Source organism: Geotrypetes seraphini, chromosome 1 (assembly GCF_902459505.1).
Source record: "Geotrypetes seraphini chromosome 1, aGeoSer1.1, whole genome shotgun sequence".
NCBI lineage: Eukaryota > Metazoa > Chordata > Amphibia > Gymnophiona > Dermophiidae > Geotrypetes > Geotrypetes seraphini.
The window spans coordinates 74,979,387-75,006,391 of record NC_047084.1 but is presented as its reverse complement, the minus strand read 5'-3'; the positions used below and the strand labels follow the sequence as shown (position 1 = coordinate 75,006,391).

The window sequence follows — 27,005 nt, the reverse complement described above, 5'->3', positions numbered from 1 at the left end:
AAATCAGTGGTAAAGATGTTAAAAGGCATTTCTATGCAAAATAAAGGGTTTTATGTGTAGAAACAGACAATTCTCAAAAGCTCTAACGTGTATGTATTATTGGGAAGGCATTCCTGGCAGTGAGTTGAGGTGCAGAGAGCACTTAGATACTTATTTTTGAATTTCTAGAAGTATTTAAATTAAATGTCAATGAAAAATAACAAGTACAAATGTATGTATATTTTTCCAAAGTCACTTTTCAAAAAGAACATTTTCCCCTTGATGCAATGTTTCAGAGTAAAATGTGCCTGCAAACTTCACACTCATGTGCATTATTTGAATGCTGTCCCCATGATGGCAAAGCTTACCCCAAACACCATCTGATAACAAAAGACCATCAAACCAAACTCAGGGATGTACACATACTGAAATCTGTATTCTCAGGCTACAGACTGTTCCTGTGACTGAACTAAAGAGAAAAGGGGGTATTCAAAAATAGGATATTATAGCAGATGAGTTTTGTAAGATCCATCTGGTTTATACATAAGAGGGTGACTGAAACTGGGGTTATTGGTTTTGATAGAAACTGAATCTGTGGCCAAAATTTGCTGTTCGATTTCAGCTGAAACCGAAGCCAAAATTGAAACTGTCGCCTCTCACCCCAGCGGAGAATGGGTCCTCCTGGGCTAACCCTCCAGCGGAGAACAGGTTCTCGCTGGCCAAACCATCCCCCTACCCTGGCAGAAAAAGAGTTCCCCAGGCCATCCACTCCTCTGAGCATAAACTCCATCCTATCACTACCTAGAAACTCTGGTGGCTTAGTAGCCTCTTCTGAGCAACAACAATCCCAGTTGCTCTTGTCCCTGATGGCTCTGGAGGTCAAAATGGTTGTCACAACCTCCATGAGATTGCAGTGAAAAGTCGCAGCAGCCATTTTGACTGTAGATCCAATGGGAGATGGCACTTGGGGTGAGGTCACAGGAGGTGGGTAAGTGGGGAAATATGGCCAAACATGGATTTCAGGTTGGTTTCAGTGCCAAAGCCACAACCAAAATTTGATACACCTCTAGTGCACATTGTACTTTCCTGCTGCAGCACAACAGAATCCACTTGATTTCTGGCTTTATCCTCCCAACACTAGATCCTCTGTACTTATCTCAGATTTTTTTAAAAATTCTGATATCATTGTTGTCTCAACCTCCTCCATAGGAGGCTGATGATGTTCAAATCATGACCCCTTGATCTAGAACAGGTTTAGTCCAACCTCAGCTCTTGCCTAGTCAGGTTTTCAGGATTTAGAACATAAGAATAGCCTTACTGAATCAGAAGAATGGTCCATCTAGCCCAGTATCCTGTCTTCATGGAGACTAATCCATGTCACAAGTACCTGGCAAAAATCTAAATAGTAGCAGCATTCCATGCCACCGAACCAGGGCATGCAATGGCTTCTCCCATTTCTGTCTCAACAGCAGTTTATGGACCTTTCCTCCTGGAGCTTGTCCAAACCTTTTTTAAAACCAGCTGCATTAATCGCTCTTACCACATCCTCTGGCATATTTCCACAACAAATATGCATGAGATCCATCCGCATACAATGGAGGCAATGCATGCAAATAGATCTCATGCATAAACATTGGAGAAATCCTGAAAATCTGATTGAGTTGTGGCCATTGAGGCAGAGATTGAACTCCTTTGATCTAGAATAGAGAATGACACAGTGACTATTACCCGCAGCTAGCCACGGGTAACCTGCCGGAATGGGGAGGAAAAAGAACTGGTTGCCATGGGTACAGGGACAAGGCCATTCACCGCCCCATGGATTTGCTTCACTTCTCACCCCTCCTGGTCAGCAAACCTTGCGATTGCGCAGTCCAACTGCGTGGTCCAGGCATCTCTTTGCCTCATTGGGGCATCTCCCTCCCTTCCCCTCATCTTTGCTGGCAATTTTCAGTTTACTCTCTCCAAGCAGCCCAGGTCTTTTCACAAATCATGCTTGCAGCTGCCCCAAAACTTCTCTGACATAACTTCCTGTTTTCACCTGGGCGGTTCGCGTCAGAAGAGATTCGAGTTTCAGGGCAGCTGTGCGCTCGGCTTGTGAAAAAGCTCGGGCCGCTTGGAGAGAAAAAACTGAAAATTGCCAGTGGAGGTGAGGGGAAGGGAGGGAGATGCCTGGACGAGGGGAAGAGATGCCCTGACTGTGGAGATCGGGAGGGGGCTGCTGGACCATGCGAAGGGCGCTGAAGGGAATTGGAGAGGGGGAGGGGAGAGAGGAACAGACGCTGAAGGGAAATGGGGAGGAAAGAGTGAGGAGCAGATGCTGCATGGAAGTGGGTAGGAGAGAGGAACATGATGGAAGGAAGTAGAGAGAGAGAGTGGAAGGGGAGGGAGGAGCAGACACTGCATGAAAGTGAGTAGGAGAGAGAGAGGGGAACATAAACTGGAAAAAAGTGGGGAGGAGAGAGAGGAGAGCAGATGCTGAAGGGGAGGAGCAGATGCTGCATGGAAGTGAGGAGGAGAGAAAGTGGCAAACAGACACTGGAAAGAAGTGGGGAGGCGAGAGAGGGGAGCAGATGTGAAGGGAAGTGAAGAGAGAGGGAGGAGCAGATGCTGCATGGAAGTGGGAATGAGAGAGAGAGGGGAACAGATGTTGGAAGGGGGAGAGAGAGGGAGGCACAGACAGAAAAAGGGAGAATTTATAAGTCAGGAGATGCACATAAATATGATGCAGTGGACAAAGAGACTGAGTGGTTTACTATACAGGTAGCAAGATATTACAGAATGGTTTAGACAACCAATTTGGGAACCCAGTTTGGGAGCACAAACCAGAACAGATATGATCATAAAGAAATGTAAAACTAAAAACTCTGATGGCAGATAAACCGATCATCAACACCACCACTGCAACCTCCTTCTATTTTCTTACTTGTTGCAATGAAGCAAATCTTATGCAATGTCTAACTTTAACGATCTCCTATGTTTGACTTATTTTTGCTTGAATTCCAATAACTACTTTTTTTCAATGCCTCCACTGGTAGGCTGCCCTATATATCCACCATTCTTTATCTTATTTCTAAGACCAGTCCAAGGATATCGGACATCTTTAGCCACACAGCCCTTTCCCATCCACCCACAAGCATCACCCCCTTCCTCCCCCCTCCGGTTCAGCATTTCCACTTCCTTTACAAATAAAGGATAATACAATTTGTAGTAGATATAGTTTATCTTCAGAAAACTAATTTGTAAATGGCTCTGGTATTATCGTAGGAAGGGCAGTGTATCAGTTGTCAAACTGAACTAAAATTTTCCTTCCCCCAGGGTCCAACATTTTATTTCCTCTTCCCAACCAAAGTCCAGGAAACCTCCTTCCTCTGCTACTCTACCTCTTTACCACCACTCCAGAGGTACTCAGCACTGGTATCGGACACTTCAGTAAAGGACTGCTCTCTCCTCGATGGGAAATGCATTGGGGGAGGATGGGATGTGGTGATACTTGAGTGCAGGTCTCTACTGAAAGGTCCTGTATCAGTGCTCAGTACTTTGGGAGCAATGGGGAAGAGTTAGAATATCAGCGGAAATGAGGAAAGATAAGATATTACCCTATTGCTGAGATCCCACCCCAATTACTGGCACCCTTGGAGGAAAATCTAATCTGCCTAGTGGCAGGGCCAGCCCTGCTTATTTTTGAATCTACCCTCCAGTCTCAAATCATGACTCCCTGTGCAACAGTTTGCTTGTCTCTTCTGCATTTATATCCTAAAGGTAATTGAATATATGTCTTATCCTTGTTTCCTTCTTCTCTACAACTAAGGGTGAGGATTCAGAAGTAGGATGCTCAGACTATGAAGGTGAGGGGTGATGCAAGCACAACAAAATACAAGAATCAATTAATTTATAATATGCAGGGGTGATTAGTTATTTTGTAAGTTAATGGCAATAGACAAAAAGGCAGCATTTAGTTCCTTTCCTTACTTTCATAACCATTAGACTGTGAAGAAATATTCACATACACAGGGAGGAATGCAATTTTTGTTTCTGTTTCTCTTGAAAATTACCTTGTCTACACTCAAACATGAACTTATGCAATATCTGCAATCTGGAACAGACAGGCACATTATTTTGAAAATAAATTCCTTTAAAAGGCCAAGATAACCTTGGGCTAGGCTACTCAAAATAAAACCAGGAACTACTTTTCATCAGTATGGACCCTGAGTTGTACAGCGACAGATTTATTTTTCCTACCCTTAAACAGAAAAAAAAATGTTCCTTCTGCATAAGCTGGATAAAAAGTGAATTTAGATGGAATTTCAAGAGTATACATCTGGATAAAACACTTGTCAGCTAGCTCATCCTATTTTATATATGGCTCCAGCATCTAAGGCTTATGAAAGATTTCTGTGGAACAAAACGTCAAAACAGAATTTCAGTGTCACCTAATTTGGTTCCAATTTCCTACACATTCCAACACTGCAAAATAAATACTCTGCAGATGTGAAATAAAACAAATGTCATAATAGTATGAGTAGATTCTTAGCTCTAGGTTAATTTCTACTACCTTGAAAGCTAGGATACTGTTCTTTTAATTTTAATAATATTGAATTATTTGCAGTGTATGAAACAGAATCATTTCCAAAAATCTTGGCAGATGGCCACACAACCAAAAGAAAAATGCAAGGTCATCATATCTGCTGGAATATAAGAAACAAACTTGCACTGAAGATAAAATTATTCAAGATGTAAATGTAATTATAGGCTCCTGAAACCAACACCATGGGCCTCTTTTACAAAGCTGTGGTAGTGATTCCCGGTGTGGCAAATGCGATGAAGCTCATAGAAACTGAATGGGCTTTGATGCATATGCCGCACAGGAATCACTACCATGGCTTTGTAAAAAGTGCTCAATATTTCTTTTGATCTGTATCTGGCTTGCATTTACTGTCTGGAAGAGATGGCCCTCCTACCCTTTGATGCCAATATCTGTCCATTGATGATACACTGTTATGTAAATAAAGAAAAAAGTGCTAGATCAGTGTTTCCAAATTCAGTCTTTGATGAATCTCAAGTCAGTATGGTTTTCAAGACATCCACAATGAATATGCATGAGATATATTTGCAACTATTTCAAATCTTAAAAGACCTCACAGATACCAAACCCTACACGTCCACTAATAATACCCCTCCCCCATCAGCTACCCTCCTAGCAGAGCACTTCAAGAACAAAATCACAAACGCCAGAGCCACCCTTAATGTTACCCCATCCCACCTAAACGTAATCACAATTCACCCCAAAGACAAAGATTCAACTGCAGCAAACAGAACTTGGTCTCATTTCCCCAATATACAATGGTCCTAACTCAACAAACTCTACAAAAAATACAGCCATGCCTCCTGTGACCTCAACCACTGCCCTTCATACCTCCTTACTACCTCCAGTGTAAAATTCCGTACTCTACTTCTACAATGGATTCAAACCACGCTCAAAGATGGCATTTTCCCCTCGGTCCTCAGTGAAATCATCATCACCCCAATCCAAAAAGATCCAAAAGGACCACCAGATCAACCATCCAACTTCAGACCTATTGTCTCAATACCACTATACGTCAAACTCACAGAAGGCCTAGTAGCCAAACTCCTCACCAACTATCTGGATGACCATAACCTACTCCACCCCATGCAATCTGGCTTCAGAACCAACTTCAGCACAGAGATACTACTAGGCTCCCTCATGGATACAATCAGACAACAACTAAGCACAGGAAAAAAAAATACTTCTCATACAACTGGACCTAACTGCAGCATTCGATCTAGTAGACCATAATATCCTTCTGCAAATATTGAATGCTATAGGTATCTCAGACAAAGTATACTCTTGGTTTGAAGGCTTCCTAAAATCCAGAACCTACAGTGTAAAATTTAACAAAGAAAAATCAGATCCTTGGTCAAACCCCTGCGGAATACCACAGGGATCCCCACTATCCCCTACCCTCTTCAACCTATACACTGCCTCTCTCGGAACACATCTAGACCATCTAGGCATAACCACCTACAGTTACGCGGATGACATTACCATTCTCATACCTTATGATCAATCAAAGTCCCCCATGACAAAAACACTACATCGAACACTAGATAAGATTACGACCTGGATGAAAGATCACAAACTTAAACTCAACCCAGACAAAACCAAATTCATTCTCTTCGAAAATGACAAAATCCAAACCATAGCCAACCTAGAACTCAACTCAATCAACTACCCCATCCAAACCACCATAAAACTACTAGGAATAACTATAGACAGATGCTGTACCATGCATCCGCAAATAAACAATACAATACAGAAATCCTTTGCTATCATGAGAAATCTGAGACAAATCCAGAAATTCTTTGAAATAACACAATTCCAGCTTATAGTACAATCCCTAATCCTAGGACTGCTGGACTATTGCAACATCCTCTTCCTCCCATGCCCAGCCTCTATGACCAGACAACTACAAACAATCCAAAATACAGCTTTAAGACTCATCTACTCATTGAGAAAACATGACCATATCACAGAAGCCTACATCAACTCACATTGGCTACCAATCCAAGAAAGAATACAATTCAAATTCTACTGCATGCTATTTAAAACACTTAACGGAGACAGCCCGTCCTACCTGAACAACCGCCTCATCCCAGCATCCACAACCAGACACAAAAAAACACATTCCCCATTCATACCCACCCCTCCACCCCCATCCCCCGATCAAAGAAGTAAAAAGATCAAAACTACACGACGGCCTCCTAGCCACTCAAGCAGCAAGACTGGACAACCAGATCTCCAACCTTCTGATGTCCACCCCAGACTACAAGACATTCAGAAAAGAACTAAAAACTATACTTTTCAAGAAATTCCTGAAACAGCCCTAACCTCACGTACTCTCAAAATCACTAAAATAGACAAAGGATCTACCCTTTACTATCATAGCAAAGACAATTGTGCTCCCATTGAAACCACAGTTTATAAATCTTCTGTTAAGCCTCCTGTTCTTGACTACCAAAGAAATATCAAAAGATCTACTCTTTACCACTCTAGCAAATCAATTGTTCTCCCATTGTAACCCTGTTTATAAATCTTTTGTAAGCCGCCTTGAACCGCAAGGTAATGGCGGAATAGAAATCCCTAATGTAATGTATATTAATTGGCCTAGGGTTCCTAAACTCATAGCCCTCTAGAAAATATAGGATAGTTTGCTTGTTTCTTGTATAATTTTTATTCTGGTCTCCTATTACTCTTTGTGAATAAAGTTATCATCTCTTGTTATTTTCTCTACTCATATAATACATGTGCTACTCACTTTCTCCAGCTTAAATGCCTTTCCACTGACATGTGTGCGGTATGGGCACTGCTTTAACTTTTGAAGTGACAGTGCATGTGGTGGTGTCCATACCGGGATCTATGGATGACGTCCCACACATGTGAGAACACATACCTGCTGTCCTCGGAGAACATCTGCTACAGGTAAGTTAACTTTGCTATAGGCTTGAAGTTACTTGTGTAAGTGTCAGTGACTCTGCCTATGTAAGCACTTAGTTGTAAAATATGAACTATGTAATATGTATTTTTATTTACAGAACAGCAGTTAGGTGGCATTTATGACATCATTCTAATTGGTGCATAACTATTAGTGTGTACAGGTACAAGATCCTTTATCTGAAATTCCGAAAACCGAAAAGCTCCAAGTAGAATCTGCATCTCTCTTTGCCATGTTCTAGTCCTCTAACCTTTTTTTGCTTCTCACTGCCCCCCTGAGTGGAATCTGCAGCTCTTCTTTGCCACTTTCTAGCCCTCCGACCATTTCTGCTTCTCACTGCCACCCTGGAATCTGCAGCTCTTCATTTTAAAGCCTTCCAACATGAATTGCGCAGAGATTAGGAGACATGCATGCACCTGCGTTGGTTTCAGCATGTGTCCCGGCAGGGAAATTAACTACTTCCGGTTCACGTCAAATTTCAGTTTTCAGAGCTTTTTAGTTTTTGGATTTTCAGATAAAGGATCTTGTACCTGTACACACTAATAGTTATGTGCCAATTAGAAAGATGGCATATATATGCATAAATACCACCTAACCACTGTTGAAGGAGTCTGCTCAATTTTTCCACAAAAACATTCTGCTTCCCTGCCAGGTAAAGTGCTCTGAGAATGCTGTGAGCAATCATCCAAGTCCAAATCTGAATTGCTTTCATTCACATAGGGTGAGAACATGATGACTTGGTTGTCAGTTTGAATAAGGACTACTGTTGGAGGAGATGTTCTTGGAATGTCTTGAGAGCATTTCCTATTGCTCAGGGTTCAAGGAGTAAACAGGCAGATAGACAAGGGTGACCTGGTCAACATTGTATATCTGGATTTTCAGAAGGCGTTCGACAAGGTTCCGTATGAACGACTATTTTGAAAAATTGCAAGCCATGAAATCGAGGGTGAAATACTCAAATGGATTAAAAACTGGCTGGTGAATAGGAAACAGAGTATGGGGGTAAATGGACAATACTCGGACTGGAAAAGCGTCACCAGTGGAGTGCCGCAGGTTTTGGTGCTTGGACCCATGCTTTGCAGCATATTTATAAATGATCTGGAAATTGGTACGACGGGTGAGGTAATTAAATTTGCAGACGATACTAAGTTATTCAAAGTAGTGAAGACGCAGGAGGATTGCAAAGATCTGCAACGCGACATAAAACGCTCGAGAAATGGGCCGTGACATGGCAAATATGGTTCAACGTGGATAAGTGTAAGGTGATGCATGTAGTTATCAAAAATCTTATACACGAATACAGGATGTCCGCGGCATTACTTTGAGACCCCTCCCAGGAAAGAGACTTGAGAGTGCTGATCGACAGGTTGATGAAGCCATCCGCACAATGTGCAGCGGTGGCAAAAAGGGCAAATAGAATGCTAGGAACGCCCTCACCTGGAATATTGCGTCCAGCATTAGTCATGAAGAAGGACATGGTACTAATCGAAAGGGTCAAGGGGCTGGAGGAGTTGCCGTACAGCGAGAGATTAGAGAAACTGGGCCTCTTCTCCCTTGAAAAGAGGAGACTGAGAGGGGACATGATCGAAACATTCAAGATAATGAAGAGAATAGACTTAGTAGATAAAGACAGGTTGTTCACTCTCTCCAAGGTAGGAAGAACGAGAGCACTCTCTAAAGTTAAAAGGGGATAGATTCCGTACAAACATAAGGAAGTTCTTCTTCACCCAGAGAGTGGTGGAAAACTGGAACGCTCTTCCGGAGGCTGTTATAGGGAAAACACCCTCCAGGGATTCAAGACAAAGTTAGACAAATTCCTGCTGAACCGGAACGTATGCAGGTAGGGCTGGTCTCAGTTAGGGCACTGGTCTTTGACCTAGGGGCTGCCGCGGGAGCGGACTGCTGGGCATGATGGACCACTGGTCTGACCCAGCAGCAGCAATTCTTACATTCTTATGTTCTTATTGATATGGAGAGCCTGTTCATGTAGATACCATAGTCGAGTATGCAGGCCGTCTGGATGAGCTCCCCACCCTAACATCAAAGCATCTGTGGTTAGAACTCTGTGGTGGAGAAGAGGCTGAAAGGGATGACCTTCAATAAGATTATGAGGAATCATCCACCATTGGAAGGAATGGTGGAGGTCTAAGGTGATTTAGACTGGAGCAGACAGATGTCCTGTGGCTTGAGACCATTGGGTCAACAGATTCCACTATGGGATTCTGAGATGAAAATATTCAAGCAGGATGATGTGTACTTTGGACACCAGAAAGTGTAGCATCTGACATGCAGTGATGCTTGGAAGAATGGAGACTGTACAGAAAAGGTGAATCAAATTGCCAACTCTGCTGCAGTAGACAAGCTGGCTCCCAAGTAGTATATAATAAAACTGCTATGAACTTGAGGGTCTGAGAAGGGGAAGATGCATCTTCTGGTAGTTGTTGGCAAAACCTAGCAGTTCCAGCAGCCAAACTTTAGAGTGGAGGGCATGCTGAGCTAGTAGTGATGATGAAGCCATGATCTAAATAGGGAAAAACATGAAATCCCCATGAGCGCAGGGCTGCCGCTAATACTACTAGACATTTTATGAAGATGAGGAGCCGAGGTCAGTCCAAAAGGCAGGACATTGTATTGGCAGTGTCAAGATCCAATTCAAAAGAAAGTAGGATGAATATGTGAGTGTAGGCCTCTGAGATCTAGAGAGTAAAGCCAGTCTTTCTTCTCTAACAGAGATAGAAGGGTTCCCAGAGAGACCATTTGGAACTTCTCCTTCATCAAGTATTTGTTGCAGCCTCAGAGGTCTAGAATTGATTGAAAGCCTACGGTCTTTTCTGCTATCAGGAAACACTTGGAGTAGAACCCTCAGCTCCTCCCCTGCAGAGGTACAGGTTCTATTGCATTTAGCCGAAGAAGGGCTGAGAGCTTCTGGAGAAGGAGGGTTTTCTGGAAGCAGTTAAAAGAGATTCCCTTGGAGGGTGGTTTAGAGCTTTTCTGAGCAAGTGTATAACCCTGAGGAATGACCTGTATCCACTAGCTTAATATGATTAAAGTCCATTGTTGGTGAAAATAGATTAATCTACCCCTTATGGGAAGGTTATAAGGAAGAATTAGGGAAATTTTAGAAATGCTTTCTAGAAAGGAGTCAAAAGGATGACTGCTGCTTGGATTGAGATTGAGGTTCTGATTTCTACAGCTGTTGCTTTGAGCGAGGTCGTTGTGCAACAGGTCTAGCAAAAGAGGAAGAAGGCTGATAGCAGTGACATGAATGTCTGGAAGAGGCAGAATATTTTCTGGATAATGAAGATTAAGAGGTCTGTGGTTTAGACAAAATTTATCAGAGTATCTGTGTGGTTTATTTTATTTAATCTGCAGCTTCTTCAATTTTTTGTCCAAACAAGGTACATTGGAAATCATGGGTGCTTTGTTGTTGTTTTTTTTAAATCATGGGGGGGGTTTCTTGGAAATCATGTCCAAACAAGGTACATTGGAAAGGCGTTCCTGAACTCAAGTTTCCAGGTCCAAGACTTGAAACCAGGATAACCTGTTCATTGCAATGGCTACTCCAGATGTTCTGAATGAAAACATAAAAAGTTACTCTAGTAGTGAACAAGTTTTCAGATAATTGTTGAAATTTATTTAACTTATCTTGAGGAACGAACTTTCCAAAGTCAAATAATTGTTTTAGCAAATATTTAAAATAAATGGACATATAAAACTGGTTGTCCATAATTTTGTTAAGCAACATAGATGACTGGAATATGTGCTTGCCAAAAGAGTCTAATGTTCTGACTTCTCTGCTTGGAGGATGAGAAGTGTAAGAACATGGGCTATGTGTACGCTTGAGGGTAGACTCAACTAGAGAATGGTGTTGAGTTCTGTCAAATTCAGGACATATCTGTATTCTGTACATTGTGTCTATTTTTCTAGAAGCTACTTGGACTGATAAAGGAGTCTCCCAGTTTTTAAATAGAGTGCCCATCATGGCTTTATGTAACTCTGCTGCATGACTCATCTTTTACCATCCTCGCAACACTCATGTCACCCCTCTCCGTAAATCACTTCACTGACTCCCTATCCACCTTCGCATACAGTTCAAGTTCTTATTGCTGACCTAGGAGTGTGTTTATTCTGTTGCCCCTCAATATCTCTCCTTTCTTCTCTCTCCTTATACACCTTCCAGATAACTCCATTCCTCAGATAAGCTGCTCTTAGCTGTACCCTTCTCCTCCACTGCCAATTCTAGACTTCATTCCTTTCATCTAGCTGACCCCTATGCCTGGAATAAATTACCCAAATTTGTCCGCCAAGCCTCTTCTCTTACCTTGTTTAAAAGCAGACTGAAAACCCACCTTTTTTATATAGCCTTCAAATCATAACCCTACCTCCCCACCCCCCACCCCCACTGCCCACCAACCCAGCCAGAAGATTAACCATTCCATTTAACTGTATCCATGACATCCTGTTTGTCTGTTTTTGTCTGTTTAGATTGTAAGCTCTTTTGAACAGGGACTGTCTTCTTTGTGACTCTGTACAGCGCTGCGTATGTCTGGTAGCACTATAGAAACAATAGTAGTGGTAGTAGTAGTAGGTACCTTAATGTACTCATTTGGTAGTGTTTCAAAGTCAAAGAGTTCAAAAAGTTCTGAACAAGGTTCTTCCTCTGTTTCCATTTTAATAGTCAATGCCCCCCTCCCCCATCTGTCTTATGAAGCTAGTTAAAGAAAGACTCTCAGGCGGAGATGTGTGTTGTTGAGGAGGAGGCAAAGGATCTAAAGGTATACCATATGACTCTTCTGTTGAGTATTCTGAATGGATAGGAATGTCCGAGTCAGAGTATTCAAAGTACTCCCTCATAGGTGAATCAGGGACTTTGAGTCAAAGTGTCAACTATGCATTGAGGTGTGTCAAGGTGATGCAGGAGATAAATCTTCCAGCGTTGATGATTCATGCGTTGAGTGGGCCCATGATGACTCTGATGCTCAACATCAAGAAGGAAAATGTGACCTTGTCCTCAATCAATGCTTCAATATATCCTTGGGCTGGGCAGGGCTGGGCTGAGGCAGGCATGAAAACCTTTAAAGCCTGTGACTGTAGAAGCCCCAAAAGCTCTTGTCTGAGCATTGCCCTGATCTCCTCCTGGAGATGGTGCTGGTACAAAAAGAGACAATGGCATGGAAGCAGTCTGCTATACAGATTGGTGTGGAGTGGGAGACATCGATGTCAACTATGCCTTGATGGAGACACCATCTGAATGGATGGTGAACAATTATCCAGGCATTGATGGTTAATGCATCGATGAAGTCAATGCTTGGGAGAATGCAGTGGTATGCCTAGAAAGGGAAGAATGTTTATGATGCCCAACCTTTTATGTGCTACATCCTTCAATGCCTGAGACATCAATGAAGATGAAGTAGAGTCCCAGTGCTGCAAGGAACCCAATGCTTGATGTTCACGATGCAATGTTGATGTAGCCGGTGCCGATGCTGACGTCAGGGTTACTGGAGTCTGCACGTTGGGTTCCAAATCCTTAGCCATACTCGATGTTAAGGCCAATATGGTGCCACAAGCCTGCAAACTACAATTTGAAAGGCTTTTAAATGACCTCTTTTGCATACGGAGACAGAGGATACAGTTAATGTCCCAATGTTCAGGACTTAGGCACTAGATGCAGATCAGAGCCAGATCAGAGCCTGAAATTACATCAAGAGCATTTCTTAAAGCTTCTCGGTACCAATTTTGACATGGAGGGAAAAACAGCTGATGTGAAGTGAAAGGGCTCAGTGGCTTGGGGAGATGAAGTAGAAAAAAAGGGCTCAAAGCAGCCCAAAGGACAAAAACTAAAATGTTGATCAAATTAAACTAAATGCTAAAAATTAAAAAGTATGACTAAAAGAATGAAAAATAAAGATGTGAAGGCACAAAAAAAAACCCCAAAAGTTTGATGAACTAAAAAAACACCGAAGACAGCTTCTCAGCTCTGCAAAAAACTAAGACCTGCAGGTCTCACAGGCACTGAACCATTAGAGCATTGGGTGGCACACTAATGCTGGCACTAGGCATTAGGTTTTAAGCATCAGCCCATGTGTGCAACTCCTCACAGATGTTTGTTTATCTCAGTTCCTGTTTTGCGGAGAACTTTTTTTTCCTTCTGACATTTCATAATCTGTACAGAAGTGCTCTGCAAGATTAAGAACAAGAATATGTGCACAGTGAAAACTGGCAAAGTAGTTTAATTATTAATCTATAGAAGTAATTGTGCACTATTCTAACCACTTTTGCCTCACATTTTCCTGTTTATCATACCTAACATTGCAAATGGGTTTTGGCACATACAGGAAGATCAAACTATAATAACTTGTGCTTGACCGCCTGAGTTAAGGACATCCTGTTTCTGCAGCATTAAAGGATAGGAGATCTATGTGGGACAGAGCAATTGCTGCTTGCAGTCAGAAACTGGAATTCAAACAATTTAACCATCTCATAACAATAAAAGTTGGCAAAGCTTATACAGATAAATCAAAACATGCACATGCATGCAGTCAGCAAGTCCATCCCAATAAAAACACTTTCCCCATTTTGAAACAAACACTATGGCAAGATGGTGAAAGTGGCAGGCAATCATAGAGTAATTGTGCATGAGAGATTGTGCGGGAACATGTGTACACGTGCGAGTGTGTGTTCGTCTGTGCATGCAAGTATGCATGTGTGTGCACAGATACAAACATATGCACACCAAAAATGCAACTCCATAACTAAGTGTGTGCACAGAAAAGTATCACTTATGCATGTAAATACACTACATACCATTCTAGAAGGGGGGCATGGGCAGGGCTAGCACCTACAATATTCTATAAACTGGGCATGTAGGTAACACACATTGCATGACACACTTAAGCCCAGCTATTTACACGTGTCATTGACCTGGTGTAAATGGGTGCACCCACATTTTGGTGCACCAGTGTATGTTAAGGGAATCTGGGTGCCTAGATGCTGTTATAGAATAGGATACATTAGCTTTTCATTTGCTGCAAGGCCGCGGTGTGACGGCGATTTGATAGAAACGGCACTTCAAGTGGTTTACATAACTTTTTATACACCCAAAGACTTCCAAGACTCCTGATGCAGGCCGTGAGGCCGAAACATGTACATGTCGGGTCGTTGAGTTACTTTGGATGAATAAAGATTTTGGATCAATCAGATGAGTTGAAAGACGCTTTATTGTGCACCTTTCTGATTGGACATTTCCACTTTGATTTGTTCCTTTATTGGTTTTACTTCAAAGTTGCTACCCCACCACAGAAAAATAAGCTGCAGCAGGAAGGAAGATTTGAGAGGTAACGATGGTGAACCTGGTTGAGAAAAGAGGGAGATGGAAAGATGTTGAATTTAGTTGGGGGAGGGGAGTGGAGGGAAAGATTCTGGATCTGATGGGGGAGGAAGAGGAGGGTGAGATGCTGGATCTGATTTGGGGAGGAGTAAGGAAAGGAAGAGGTAGATATGCTGGACCCAATAGTGGCTAGAAGGTTTATAAGAGGAAGAGATACTGTACTCTGTTAGAAGAGAGATCTTGGACCTGGTCAGGGAAGAGAAGAGAAAGGGAGAAACCTGTATTTGGGAGAAGAAGGGAATATGGGAAGAGGGAGTTTGTGTGCTATGAGAGAGAGAGAGAGAGAGAGAGAGAGAGAGAGAGAGATAGTGTGTGTGTTTGTACTAGGAAGATTGAGTATGAGTGAGTGTCGGGAAAGATGGACAAAGCCAGGAGGAAAAGGGGAAAAGAGTGAGTAGGAGACATGAGAGAAAAGGAAGACAAAAATGAGAGACAAGAGAAAGGAGATAGGCAAGAATAGATGGCTTAGTGAAGGGAAGATAATAAGGGGAGTTAAAGTGAAGGGAAAAAGGGAAAAGACAAGAGGGGAGGTAAGGAAGGTGGAAAGGAAAGATATGAGAGCTGAGAAGGGTGGGAAGGAAAGACAATCCAGAAAGGACATAAGTACAGAGAAGGAAAAGGTGGTGTGCAGGAAAGTCAAGAAGGGCAAAGAAAAGATGCAGCAAAGAAGTGAAAGAGTGGGTGAGTAGAGATTAGAGAATGAAACGGTGGCTGTTACCCGCGGGTAACCCACCGAAACGGTGGGGGAGGAAAAAGTACTCACTGCGGGTACGGGAACAAGGCCATCCACCGTCCCATGGAGTGGTGAATGAACTTGTCCCTGCTGTTCCTCCTTTCTACCTACTGGCCGAATCTGTATCTATCTCCCTCCCCCTTACCTTTGCGGCGCGTTTTAAGTTTATAGAGTAACTTGCTAAAGCCGCCGGAGCCTGCCTGCAGTTGCGTGCATCTGTGGGCAGAAGCTTCTCCTCCGACGCAACGTGTCATTCTCTAGTAGCGATGTTAGGGGCAAGGAGGGCATATGAGAGAGCAAGACAGAATACAGAGAAAAATGGAAGAATATAGGTAGAATATAGGAGGAAAACAGGAAAGACAAAAGAAAAGGTATCTCGGGTCTATTCTATTCTTTTTAACATTTTTATAAAAGATATTGCTGCAGGGCTGTCGGGTAAGATTTGCCTCTTTGCGGATAATATCAAAATCTACAATAGAGTAGATACCCAGAATGGTGTGAATAAGATGAAGAAAGACCTGGTGAAGCTTGAAGAAAGGTCTGAAATTTGGCAGCTAAAATTTAATGCTAAGAAATGCAAAGTCATGCATTTGGGCTGCAAAAACCCGAGGGAACGGTACAGTTTAGGGGGTGAAGAACTTAAATGCACGACAGAAAAGCGGGACTTGGGTGTGATTGTATGTGATGATCTTAATGTGGCCAAACAGGTTAAAAAGGTGACGGCAAAAGCTAGAATGATGCTAGGGTGCATAGGGAAAGGTTTGGCTAATAGGAAAAAGAAGGTATTAATTCTTCTGTATAAGACTCTGATGAGACCTCATTTAGAATATTGTGTACAATTCTGGAAGCCTCACCAAAAAAATATAAAAAGGATGGAGTCGGTCCAGAGGCAGGCTACTAAAATGGTGTGTGGTCTTTGTCATAAGGCGTATGGGGGCAGACTTAAAGATCTCAATCTGTATACTTTGGAGCAGGCCTGCACAACTTCGGCCATTGCCAGGCCAGGTTTTCCCCAATGAATATGCATGAGATCTATTTGCCTGCATTGCTTTCAATTCATATTCATTGGGGAAATCCCGAAAACCTGACTGGATTTGGCCCTCGAGGACTGGAGTTGTGCAGGCCTGCTTTGGAGGAAAGGCAGGAGAGGGGAGATATGATAGAGACATTTAAATACCTACGTGGCATAAATGCACATGAGTCAAGTCTCTTTCATTTGAAAGGAAGCGCTGGAATAAGAGGGCATAGGACAAAGTTAAGAGGTGATAGGCCCAGACGTAATCTAAGGAAATACTTTTTTACAGAAAGGGTGGTAGATGCGTGGAACAGTCTCCCAGTAGAGGTGGTAGAGACAGAGACTGTCTGATTTTAAGAAAGCCTGGATCTCTTAGAGCGAGGAAGAGATAATGGTTACTACAGATGGGCCATTTGGCCTTTATCTGCCATCATGTTTCTATGTTATAACATGATCAAAAAGAAGAGGAAAAAAAAATGGAAAAATCTAAGGAAATGTGAGAATGAAATTATTAGCACAAAAACAAACAAACACTGAAATCAAAGCGGAGAGGCAACTTGGGAAAGAGATAAAATGAATTAATAAAGAAAGGCTGTAGAAATTAAAATAGATTCATATAACATAATGATAATAATAGTAATAAGAAGAAACATTAAGGTAACGTATAAGAATAGAGTAAGAAATACTATACTTTATACCTGTATAACATCTTGCTGCAGCTAGAACTGATGGGAAGGTTGAGGTAAAAAAGAGAGTCTGTGTCAGCTGGGGGGTGGGGGGGAGAGAAAGCTAACAGATGTCAATTTAAGGTAAAGGGGTGTGCCCCCTCAACAATAATCTGAGCTCCCTATGCCTTGCCCATACAAACAAAGCAGGTAAACTATACCTATAGATAAAATAGTCTAAATCAGGGGTAGGGAACTCCGGTCCTCGAGAGCCATATTCCAGTTGGGTTTTCAGGATTTCCCTAATGAATATGCATTGAAAGCAGTGCATGCAAATAGATCTCATGCATATTCATTGGGGAAATCCTGAAAACCCAACTGGAATACAGCTCTCGAGGACCGGAGTTCCCTACCCCTGGTCTAAATAATAGTCTGGGGTTGGGGAAAACCAGATAAAATTAACTCTCTTACATACAATAGCAATGCTAGCCTTAGTCTGACTAATTATTTTTATCTGTGCAGACCAGTATACAGTAAATGCACTTAGCTAACACTTTACCAGCACACACATGCACACCAGCCCACTGCCCTCTCTCCATCCAAGGCTGACTTTGCAAAGTGCGTCTTCATCAATTTGAATGAGACTGACTGCAGCATAGAAATGAAAAATGATATTGGTCTTCTGTGGATGATTACATCATTTTAGGCTTCTGCTCCTTATCTTTCCCCACCAGGAAGATATGTTTCAATTATAAGAGAACGTACCCAGAAAATCCTATAAAATTGTGATTGAACAATGCACACTGTAACTTAGGCTCGGCAGAGGCTCAAATAGAAGGTAACGAGATTAGCCAAGAAACACTTACAGTTGCCTGGTCTTGGGCAGATACACAGCATCCTTTGACATCTTCATTTGCTGGCTCTTCATTCTCTTTGTTATCCAGAGGAGATAAGTCTTGGGATGAACAGGAGCTGTATATATCCGGTAAACTGGAAGATGGGTATTTGCAAAAATCCACTTCTGTGCCATCCTAGTCGGATACAACAACACTTATATTAGATAAAAGGCACTTGAAATGTTTCAAAAGAAAAGAGGATTTTTCTTGGTCATGGTATTTAAAGTAAAGGTGAAAACATGAATTTGTAAAAGTCATTTTTCAGAACTACTACAAACCTCCATCAAATTGCAAAGAAACAGTTTTGCTTTTTCAAGTACTAGACATTTCTTTCTAAGATATGTGTCAGAAGTGCTATGCTAACTTATCTTAACCATATGATTTTTTTTCATATACTGCTAAATCAAAAATAAATCAAAGCGGTTTACAAATAAAGGAGGTAAATGCTCCAACGCTCATTCAATTCCTCTGAGCGTCGGAGCATTTACCTTGCTGATCTGCGGTAAGAATCCTCTTCTGTAGTTTGTAGTAAAACTCAGTAAAAGTAAGTTAAAAAAATGGCAAAAAGCCTTAAGTTACAATCATGTATTATTGATCATTACAAAAGTTATATAATAATATTTATAAAACACAGGAGGAAGGTAGGTAATACATATGAAGTAAGACTCTCACATTCATTATAGTTTACTGAACTCAGCTCCTGATTGGTAAGGCCCAACTTTAGTGCAGGAAGAGGCGGTCGGAGCATACAGCGAGTGATTTCCTTCACTTGCCGGTGCTCCGGCTGCTCTCTCCTGCCTCTCCAGCTGTCCTCTTCTGGTCGGTGGTCGCGGTCGGAAAATACCACAAATGACTGGGACCACGAACCGCCGCCCGCGAATGACCGGGGGAACACTGTACGTACTTGTATTGCAAGACCTCCCTCATTTAGAACTGTCACTACACTCCTGCAGCGTCAGAGAGAGAAAAACCATCAGCTCAGTTGCAATGATGTGACACGTGTATACTGTATGTACTCGTATTGCAAGACTTTGCTTGTTTAGAACAGTCACTACACTCCTACAGCATCAGAGAGAGAAGAGCCATTGGTTCAGTTGTGATGTGTGTATACTGTATGTACTCGTATTGCAAGACATTGCTTGTATATCAAGTTAAAATTTAATCAAATATTTGGTTGTCTTGCAAAACACTTGCAAACCAAGTTACTTGCAATCCAAGGTTTTACAGTATTTCCCTGTAACTTCGAGTGTCCCCTAGTCTTTGTCATTTTTGACGGAGTGAAAAATGATCCACTTGTACCCATTCTACTCCACTCAGGATTTTGTAAACTTCAGTCATATCTTCCCTCAGCCGTCTCTTTTCCAAGCTGAAGAGCCATAACAGTTTTAGTCTTTCCTCATATGAGAGGAGTTCCATCTCTTATTGGCTCCTGAACTAGCTGCTCCATAAAGCAGTTCTGGATTTCATCAAGGAATGTTACCTCCCTAGTATACCTCGATGTTACATTTATCCAATGGGTTTATTGAAATCACACTCCAAACAAAAATCCAATCAAAACAGAACCATATACCACACAACACTCACCCAGGTGGAGAAAGCCTCAGGTTTAAAGAGCCAAACCCTGTTGAATCTCAAAAAGTAGTACATAAAACAGATCAGCTCACCTTCAATCACTGGCTGAAAAAACTCCACCAAACTGCAGATTGACTTGCACACTCCTGGCAAATACTAAACACTGTAAAAAAATAACATATGTAGAAACATATAAAATAGAAATAGTGTTAAACCCTTCTCCCAGGATCAAAGTCAATTGTACAATGTTTCAGTAATAAGGATCTTGAAATCCAAACGGTTGGTTTTGAAAGCCCAGGGCAAAACATCTGCTAGGGGAGTTTTTTAAAATATTTTTGAATGTTTTGCCCTGGGCTTTCAAAACCAACCGTTTGGATTTCAAGATCCTTACTACTGAAACATTGAGCAATTGACTTTGATCCTGGAAGAAGGGTTTAACACACTATCTGTTTCTATTTTATATGTTTCTTCCCTTCCTTCTCTCCCTCCCTCCTCCCCGCAATCCAGTATCTCCCTCCCCCATGGTCAGCCATTTTTTTCTTTTCTACCTTCTCTTTTCTTCCCTTACCAGGTCTAGCATCTGTCTCCTTCCTCACCCCCTCCCCCCCCCCCACCTACCAATTTGGTGGTTCTCTCGCTTACCCACCCTTCCTTCCCAATTGGATACAGTATTTCTCTCCACCTTCCCCCCACCCCCATACCTCTCTCTCCCTTCCCCATGCTGCAGCTTGTGATCTTTGGACTGCTAACAACTTAAAACACACTGTCTTCGATGGCTCCGAAAGCTTCCCTCCCCCCCCCCCCCCTGTTTCAACTTCCTATCCACGCAGGATGCTGCAGCAGAGGAAAAGATTCCAGGTCGTCAAAGTCAGTACATTTTAAGCTGCCAGATTGTAAGCTACAGCATGGAGAAAGGAACGAGGTTTCCTGCTGGGGTAAGGGAGATGCAGTGCCAGACTGCCAGCTTGTTTGCATCTTCCTCTGTGGTACCCCTGTGGATTTGCTGTGGACACAGTTTGGGAAACACTGGCTTATGCTAGAAAGAAGCACTATTTGCCTTCTTAACTATGCACATCTTTATAAAATTACTCTTAAAGTGTCAGGACTATAAATCTGCAATAGAGCAGATGAAAAGTTTTACCACACAAACTGTGTCACATTATTGTATATTTGAGTGTGTTAAGAGCCCAATTTTACTGCCAGCAATGGAAATGAGAGGGGTTCTGTACAACAGTTAGTTCATAGGCTAGGAGATAATGATAAACTGGGAACTATGGTATTCTTTTCTATCCTTATTTCATTTGCTCATAAGTTTTGCTAGTTATTAAAACTCTTTGGTGTGGAAAAGTTTACATAAACATGATGTTGATCAACTGCACTCAGTATTGAAAAGGTATAGATTCACTGAGTAATCAAAAATCATTAGATTGTAGACTCCTTATTCTTATCTCTTCTCTCTCCCCTTTCCCCCCTTCCCCCAACACACACACTTTGGTATGTAGGAGCAGCATTTATTGGAATGTGAGGGATTTTTTTTTTGAATATGCAGTAATACTACTGCAAAAATCAGACTCCTTAATTCCACACGGTGTCATAAAACACCAAAAGGGGGAGAGGGGAAACGGAGACTTACATAATGATGTGCAGCCGCCTTTTTTGGAGATAAAGTTGTTCTTGGCAACGTGTAAACAACAAACATGTGTGATCATAAATTATTTTCTAAAGTATATAAATGTTACTCTGAAGCTGAAGCCATAAACAGAATTTTGGATAGAGACTTTTAACACTAATAGGTCTTCAAGGGACAGTTTTAGCATCAAGCACAGTATCCCTACGTGTTGTGAAAATCCAAGACTAGATAATGCCCTGTTCTTCAATGCAAAGCCTATGAGCCAATGGTGACCCTTGGGGCCCGTGCAGTCCTTCTCAGGGCCAGTGTCAAGAGGGAGGGGGCATACAGGGTAGCTACTCTGGGTTCCATGGACAAGGATGTCCTTCCCTTCTCCCCACCCAGCTCTGAAGCTCTTTCACCTGTAAAAATGTAAGCAGGTTGCTGGTGTAGTAGCAATTCTCTAGCACTGCCAGCAGCCTCCTTGATGATGTTTCTTTGCTGCGATCCGCCCCCTCTGATATAACTTCCTGTTTCAGCTTGAATGGATTGCAGCAAAGGAACAGCAAAGAGAAGACCACGGGCAGCATTATGGAATCGCTTTCATGCTGGCGACCTCCTTACAATTTTTTTTTTTTTTTTTTACAAGTGTGTGTGTGTGGGGGGGGGCTTTGTAACCAGGTGGAAGACAGGAAGGACATCATGGCTCCCATGGAGCAGCTGATTTTTAGATTGAAAGAAAGGATGTTGGATTGGAAGACTCCGGGATTGGCAGTAGAATAGCTCTGTGAATCGCTACTATCACTCAGCAACAACTTTTACAACAAATTAAAGGTAGATGTGGGAGTGGGGGTGGGAGTTGGAATTGGAAAAATGCCATTTGGGGGGAGTAGGGTGAAAGAATTAGATGCCGGGAAGGGGTGTGGCAGAGAGAGTGAACCAGTAGAAGAGCATAGGGCAGAATCAATATAGAAAGGCAGGGAGTCGAGAAGAAGCCAGGGAGATGTGGGCTCACCTTGCCGCTGATCTGTGCACACAGAGGGAAAGCCCAAGCAGGCCTCTGCAAAATAGATCTGTGGTAAGGAGGCTGGTGCCAGTGTTAATGAATCGGTGAGTCTGATTTTTTCTGAAAATGAATCGATTTGAATCAGGCACCTCTACCTACCATACCACTATATCTATGCTCTGCCTGGGCAGGCTGCAGCACTTCAAAGTAGGCATGCAGCAGACGTCCATGCTTGAGGACTACCAGAGAGGGTGGAACACAGCAGGGCATGGTCATTGCTATTCCCTACAGTAACCAAGTCTACCAAATAGTTAAACTGGCCTTATGTACAGAGATTAAAGATTTTAAAAGAGAGATAGTGGGGAGAAAGAGACTTAGGCAGCTATTTGGTAACATTACTATTATAGAGAAAACTACAGAGCTTTATTATAGCATTCTGCCTGAAATCTGATAAAAGTAGACCGTAGCAATCTTTCTTTAATCAATAATAATAAAACCCTTAGTGCGCATGTGCACTTTAAACTCTGTGCCTCCATGCTTTGTACTTCCATGCCGCCGCATGCGCAGTAGAATTCGCCTTCTGCCACTGATCCTCTGTGCCTGTCTCAGCTGATTTCCTGCCTTCTGCCCCGATCTCTGACACCGGATGACTTCCTGCCTTCTGCCTACACTGCCGGGACTCCTCTTCTCACCCCTGGACCAACAGCGGCAGCAGTCGCGGTTTCATCAAGCAGTCGCGGGGCTTTTGCTAGACCGGCCCACTTCGATAATGTGAGGCAGGCCTGCCTAGCAAAAGCCCCCAAGGCTGCCTGATGAAACCACAGCTAAAGCTAAACTAAAGCTAGCAGATGCTGGACAGGGGGAGCAGAGAAGGGAAAAGGGGTACTACTGGACAGGGGGGAGGTAAAAGGAAGGGAGATGGGCTACTGCTGGACAGGGGGAGCAGGGAAGGGGTACTGTTGGACATGGAAGGTAAAAGGAAGGGAGAAGAGGTGCTGCTGGACAGAGGGAGTAGGGAAAGGGAAGGGGTACTACTGGACAGGGGGAATGAAAAAGGAAGGGAGAAGGGATACTGATGGACAGGGGGGAGGTGAAAGGAAGGGAGAAGAGGTGCTGCTGAACCGGGGGAGGGAAGGAGGACCAGAGGAGAACCATGCAGGAGGCCCTAGAAACATAGTTAAAAGCACAGAAAAATAAAGACACCAGATAACAAAGGTAGGGAAAAAAAAAAGATTTTATCAATAATAAGCACGCATGCACACTTGAAACTCCGTATGTCCGTGCCTTCGTGCTTCCGTGCCTCCGCATGCGCAGTACACCGCCGTGCCTTCTGAGAGCAAAAGGCGAGGGTGAAGGAAGGGAGAGACAGCTGTGGTCGGAAGGTGGTCGTGACCGTCTAGAAGGAGAACCGGTCATGTTCTGAGGGAATAGACCGCTTCCGTTTGGGAGTGACAGAGGGGGTCGGAACGGTCCAGGAGCAGAGGCGAACGAGACCGGCCCAGTGAGGGCGAAGTTGTCAGAAACTGTCACAGTTTGAGTAAGACAGCGCGTGCGAGGTGGGTGGGGGGGAAAGAGAATCCCAGTGTGAAGGAGCAGAGGGAGACAGAGGGGGGTCGGAACGGGCATTGTGAATGGGTTCGCTTGCCCGGGAAGCCAAGGAGCCAGAGGTAAAAGGGAGGAGAGCTGCGATCGGACATCTTACTTGCTTCTCGAGGATGCATCCTATCTACCTCCGCAATTGCCCCAGCTGGAAAATGCAAAAAAATCCAAATCCTCCCTCCCAACCGACTGGAAAGGAAATTAAATCCTTGCAGAGCAGGGAGACAGAAAGACAGGGGGGCAGGGAGACAGACAGAAAGAAAGACAGACAGACAGCGGGCAGGGAGAGAGAAAGAAAGACAGACAAAAAGAAAGAAAAACGCCTCAACACCCCATTGTGCTAAAAGGCTACACGTCTATTCTAGCACCCGTTAATGTAACAGGCTTAAACACTAGTAATTTAATAATTTATATTCCGCATATCCTACAACAGGGGTGCCCACACTTTTTTGGCTTGCGAGCTACTTTTAAAATGACCAAGTCAAAATGATCTACCAACAATAAAATTTTAAAAAATACAAAGCACACTGTACGCAGAGTTAATTATCATTTATATCCGGGGTTTTTCAAAGAGGTTAAGGGAAATGACTTTAAAATATGCAATGCAACCTCAGTAACTATTATACAAAAATAGACAAATATATCCCCTCCCATTTTACTAAACCACAATAGCAGTTTTCAGCACAGGGAGCTGCGCTGAATGCCCCGCGCTGCTTTCAATGCTCTTAGGCTCCCTGCGCTAAAATCTGCTACTGCGGTTTAGTAAAAGGGGGCCATAGTGCAAAATATAGACAGCAGATATAAATTCACAAAATGGACACATTTTGATCACTAAATTGAAAATAAAATCATTTTTCCTACCTCTTTTGTCTGGTGATTTCATGAGTCTCTGGTTGCACTTTCTTCTTCTGTCTGTGCATCCAATATTTCTTCCCTTTTTTTTTGCCTCCTGCATGCTTCGTCTACTCCATACCTCATTCCATTCCCCAACATCTCTGTCCTTCCATGAGTCCAACTTTTTCTTACTCTCTCCTTGCCCCTCCCCTTTCTTTCTTTCTGTCTCCCTGCCCCCCTTTCTTTCTCTCTGTCTTTCTTTATTTCTATCTCCCTGCCCCCCTTTGTTTCTCTCTGCCCCCATTTCTTTCTCTCTGTCTTTCTTTCTGTCACCCTGCCCCCCTTTCTTTCTGTCTCCCTGTCTGTCTTTCTGTGTTCCTGTTCTGCCTCCCTGTCTTTCTTTCTGCCTCCCCTTTCTTTCTCTCTGTCTGTCTTTTCTTTCTTTCCAAGCCACTGCCGGGGCCATCATCTAGGAACAGGCCCCCAAGCTGCCATTGCCACCAAGTTCTTCCTGTTCCCTGACACCGCAACAGGCCAGCAGTGACTGCAAAAGCGCCAGGCACACCAGCCTCCCCCCCCCCCCCTCAAACGTCATTTCTGATGTCGGAGAGGAAGTTCCAGGCCAGCCAATCGCTGCCTGGCTGGCCTGGAACTTTCTCTTTGACGCCAGAATTGATGTCAGGGGGAGGAAAAGGCTGGTGGCCCGGCACTTTTGCAGTCACTGCTGGCCTGTTGTGGCGTCAGGGAACAGGGAGAATGCAAAGGCAATGTGAGTCTATCGCAGAGCCCGGGATGGGCTCCACGATCGATTCACGCTGTCTTTGCGATCTACTGATCAATCACAATCGACCTTTTGGGCACCCATGTCCTACAATTCTATGTGGATTACAAATTATTCATGTACTCAAGCATTATTCCCTAACTGTCCCGGCAGGCTCCCACTCTATCCAATGTACCTGGGGCAATGGGAATTAAGTGACTTGCCCAGGGTCACAAGGAACAGTGCAGGATTCAAACCCACAACCTCAGGGTACCAAGGCTGTAGCTCTAACCACTGCACCACACACTTCCACTTGATTGTGAGTTCAATTTCTTTTGTTTTACAAGTTATAATAAAACTTTTTAAAGTAAACAATGTCCTATATATAAATTGACTATTGACTAAAGGAATGAATAGGATTGAAACTACGAACCCTGCTGGCAATAACTAGATGTACTAGACCCTCTGCAGAACGCAAAACAGCCACGGCCTCCTGATGAGAAAGTCCCACTAAAGACTGGCCATTGATCATCAGCAACTCATCACCTGATCTCAATCTACCATCCCTAAAAGAAAAAAAAGAAACAAAAGGCAGTACTGTACTTAATTTATTGCCAAATCAACAGTTTTCACACATGAATTGAGATATCGTCCTGATTTATAGAATTTTGCTGTCTTAAAAAAAAAAAAACAAGGGTTGTCCTGGAGTTTGTTACAGAGATTACTGAGTGCTCACAAGGAAGCAAAGTAGTCAACTAGTCAACTATACTTACTTATAGGAGGGGAGAGTCAATAAATATGGTGATTTTAACCATGATACAAATATCAGAAGCCTAGACTTGATCCAAGAAAAATAGGTAACTGGTATTTTAGCATACACACTTTTGCTTCTCTCTCTCTCCTCAAACCAAACAGAGCTGTTACTATAGGTGATAAAAATGAGATGATCAACCAGAAGCAATGAGATAACCAGCTGCTAATATACAGCATACATGAAGTTAGGTCAACAACTTTAAAGTTAATCATATATATCATCTTGAATAATATTATACACAGTTAACCGGCACACTCAACCAACCAGCAAAAAAATTGTCTCCTACGCTCCTGACTGACAACTTCCAAAATTGTTTTTCTGCTCCTGACCTGACAACCTCCAAAGTTGTGTACTCCTGACCCAACTCCCCACCCTTCCTCCAGCCCCCAAAGCATCAGTGGCAACCACAAAACCCCCTCTCTCCCTCTACTCCCCAAAGCAGCACTGGCAGCCACAAACTCCTTCCCTCCCTCCAGTCCCCAAAGTAGCAACCACAACCCCCTTCCCTCCCTCCAGCCCCCAAAGCAGCAGCGACAGCCACAACTCTCCCACCTACCACTTCCCTCCCTCTAGTCCCTAAAGTATCAGTGGCAACCACAAACCCCCCTACCTCCTTCCAGCCTCC

The 27,005-nt window shown here is 43.1% G+C and overlaps 1 protein-coding gene across 7 annotated transcripts in view; it reads right to left on the bottom strand.

Annotated features, from left to right (window-relative positions):
- Positions 1-27,005, bottom strand: part of PDZD2 (PDZ domain containing 2) — a 487,038-nt gene that overhangs the window by 181,964 nt on the left and 278,069 nt on the right. For 6 of the 7 annotated variants that reach the window (XM_033933443.1, XM_033933453.1, XM_033933424.1 and 3 more), the window contains 2 exons: positions 26,000-26,132; positions 18,157-18,321 (listed from right to left, as the gene is read on the bottom strand). In XM_033933443.1, the coding sequence (XP_033789334.1) occupies positions 18,157-18,321; positions 26,000-26,132 (298 nt within the window). Of the gene's footprint in view, positions 1-18,156; positions 18,322-24,833; positions 24,875-25,999; positions 26,133-27,005 lie in introns of those variants that run through there. The other variant, XM_033933472.1, reaches the window with a different exon arrangement.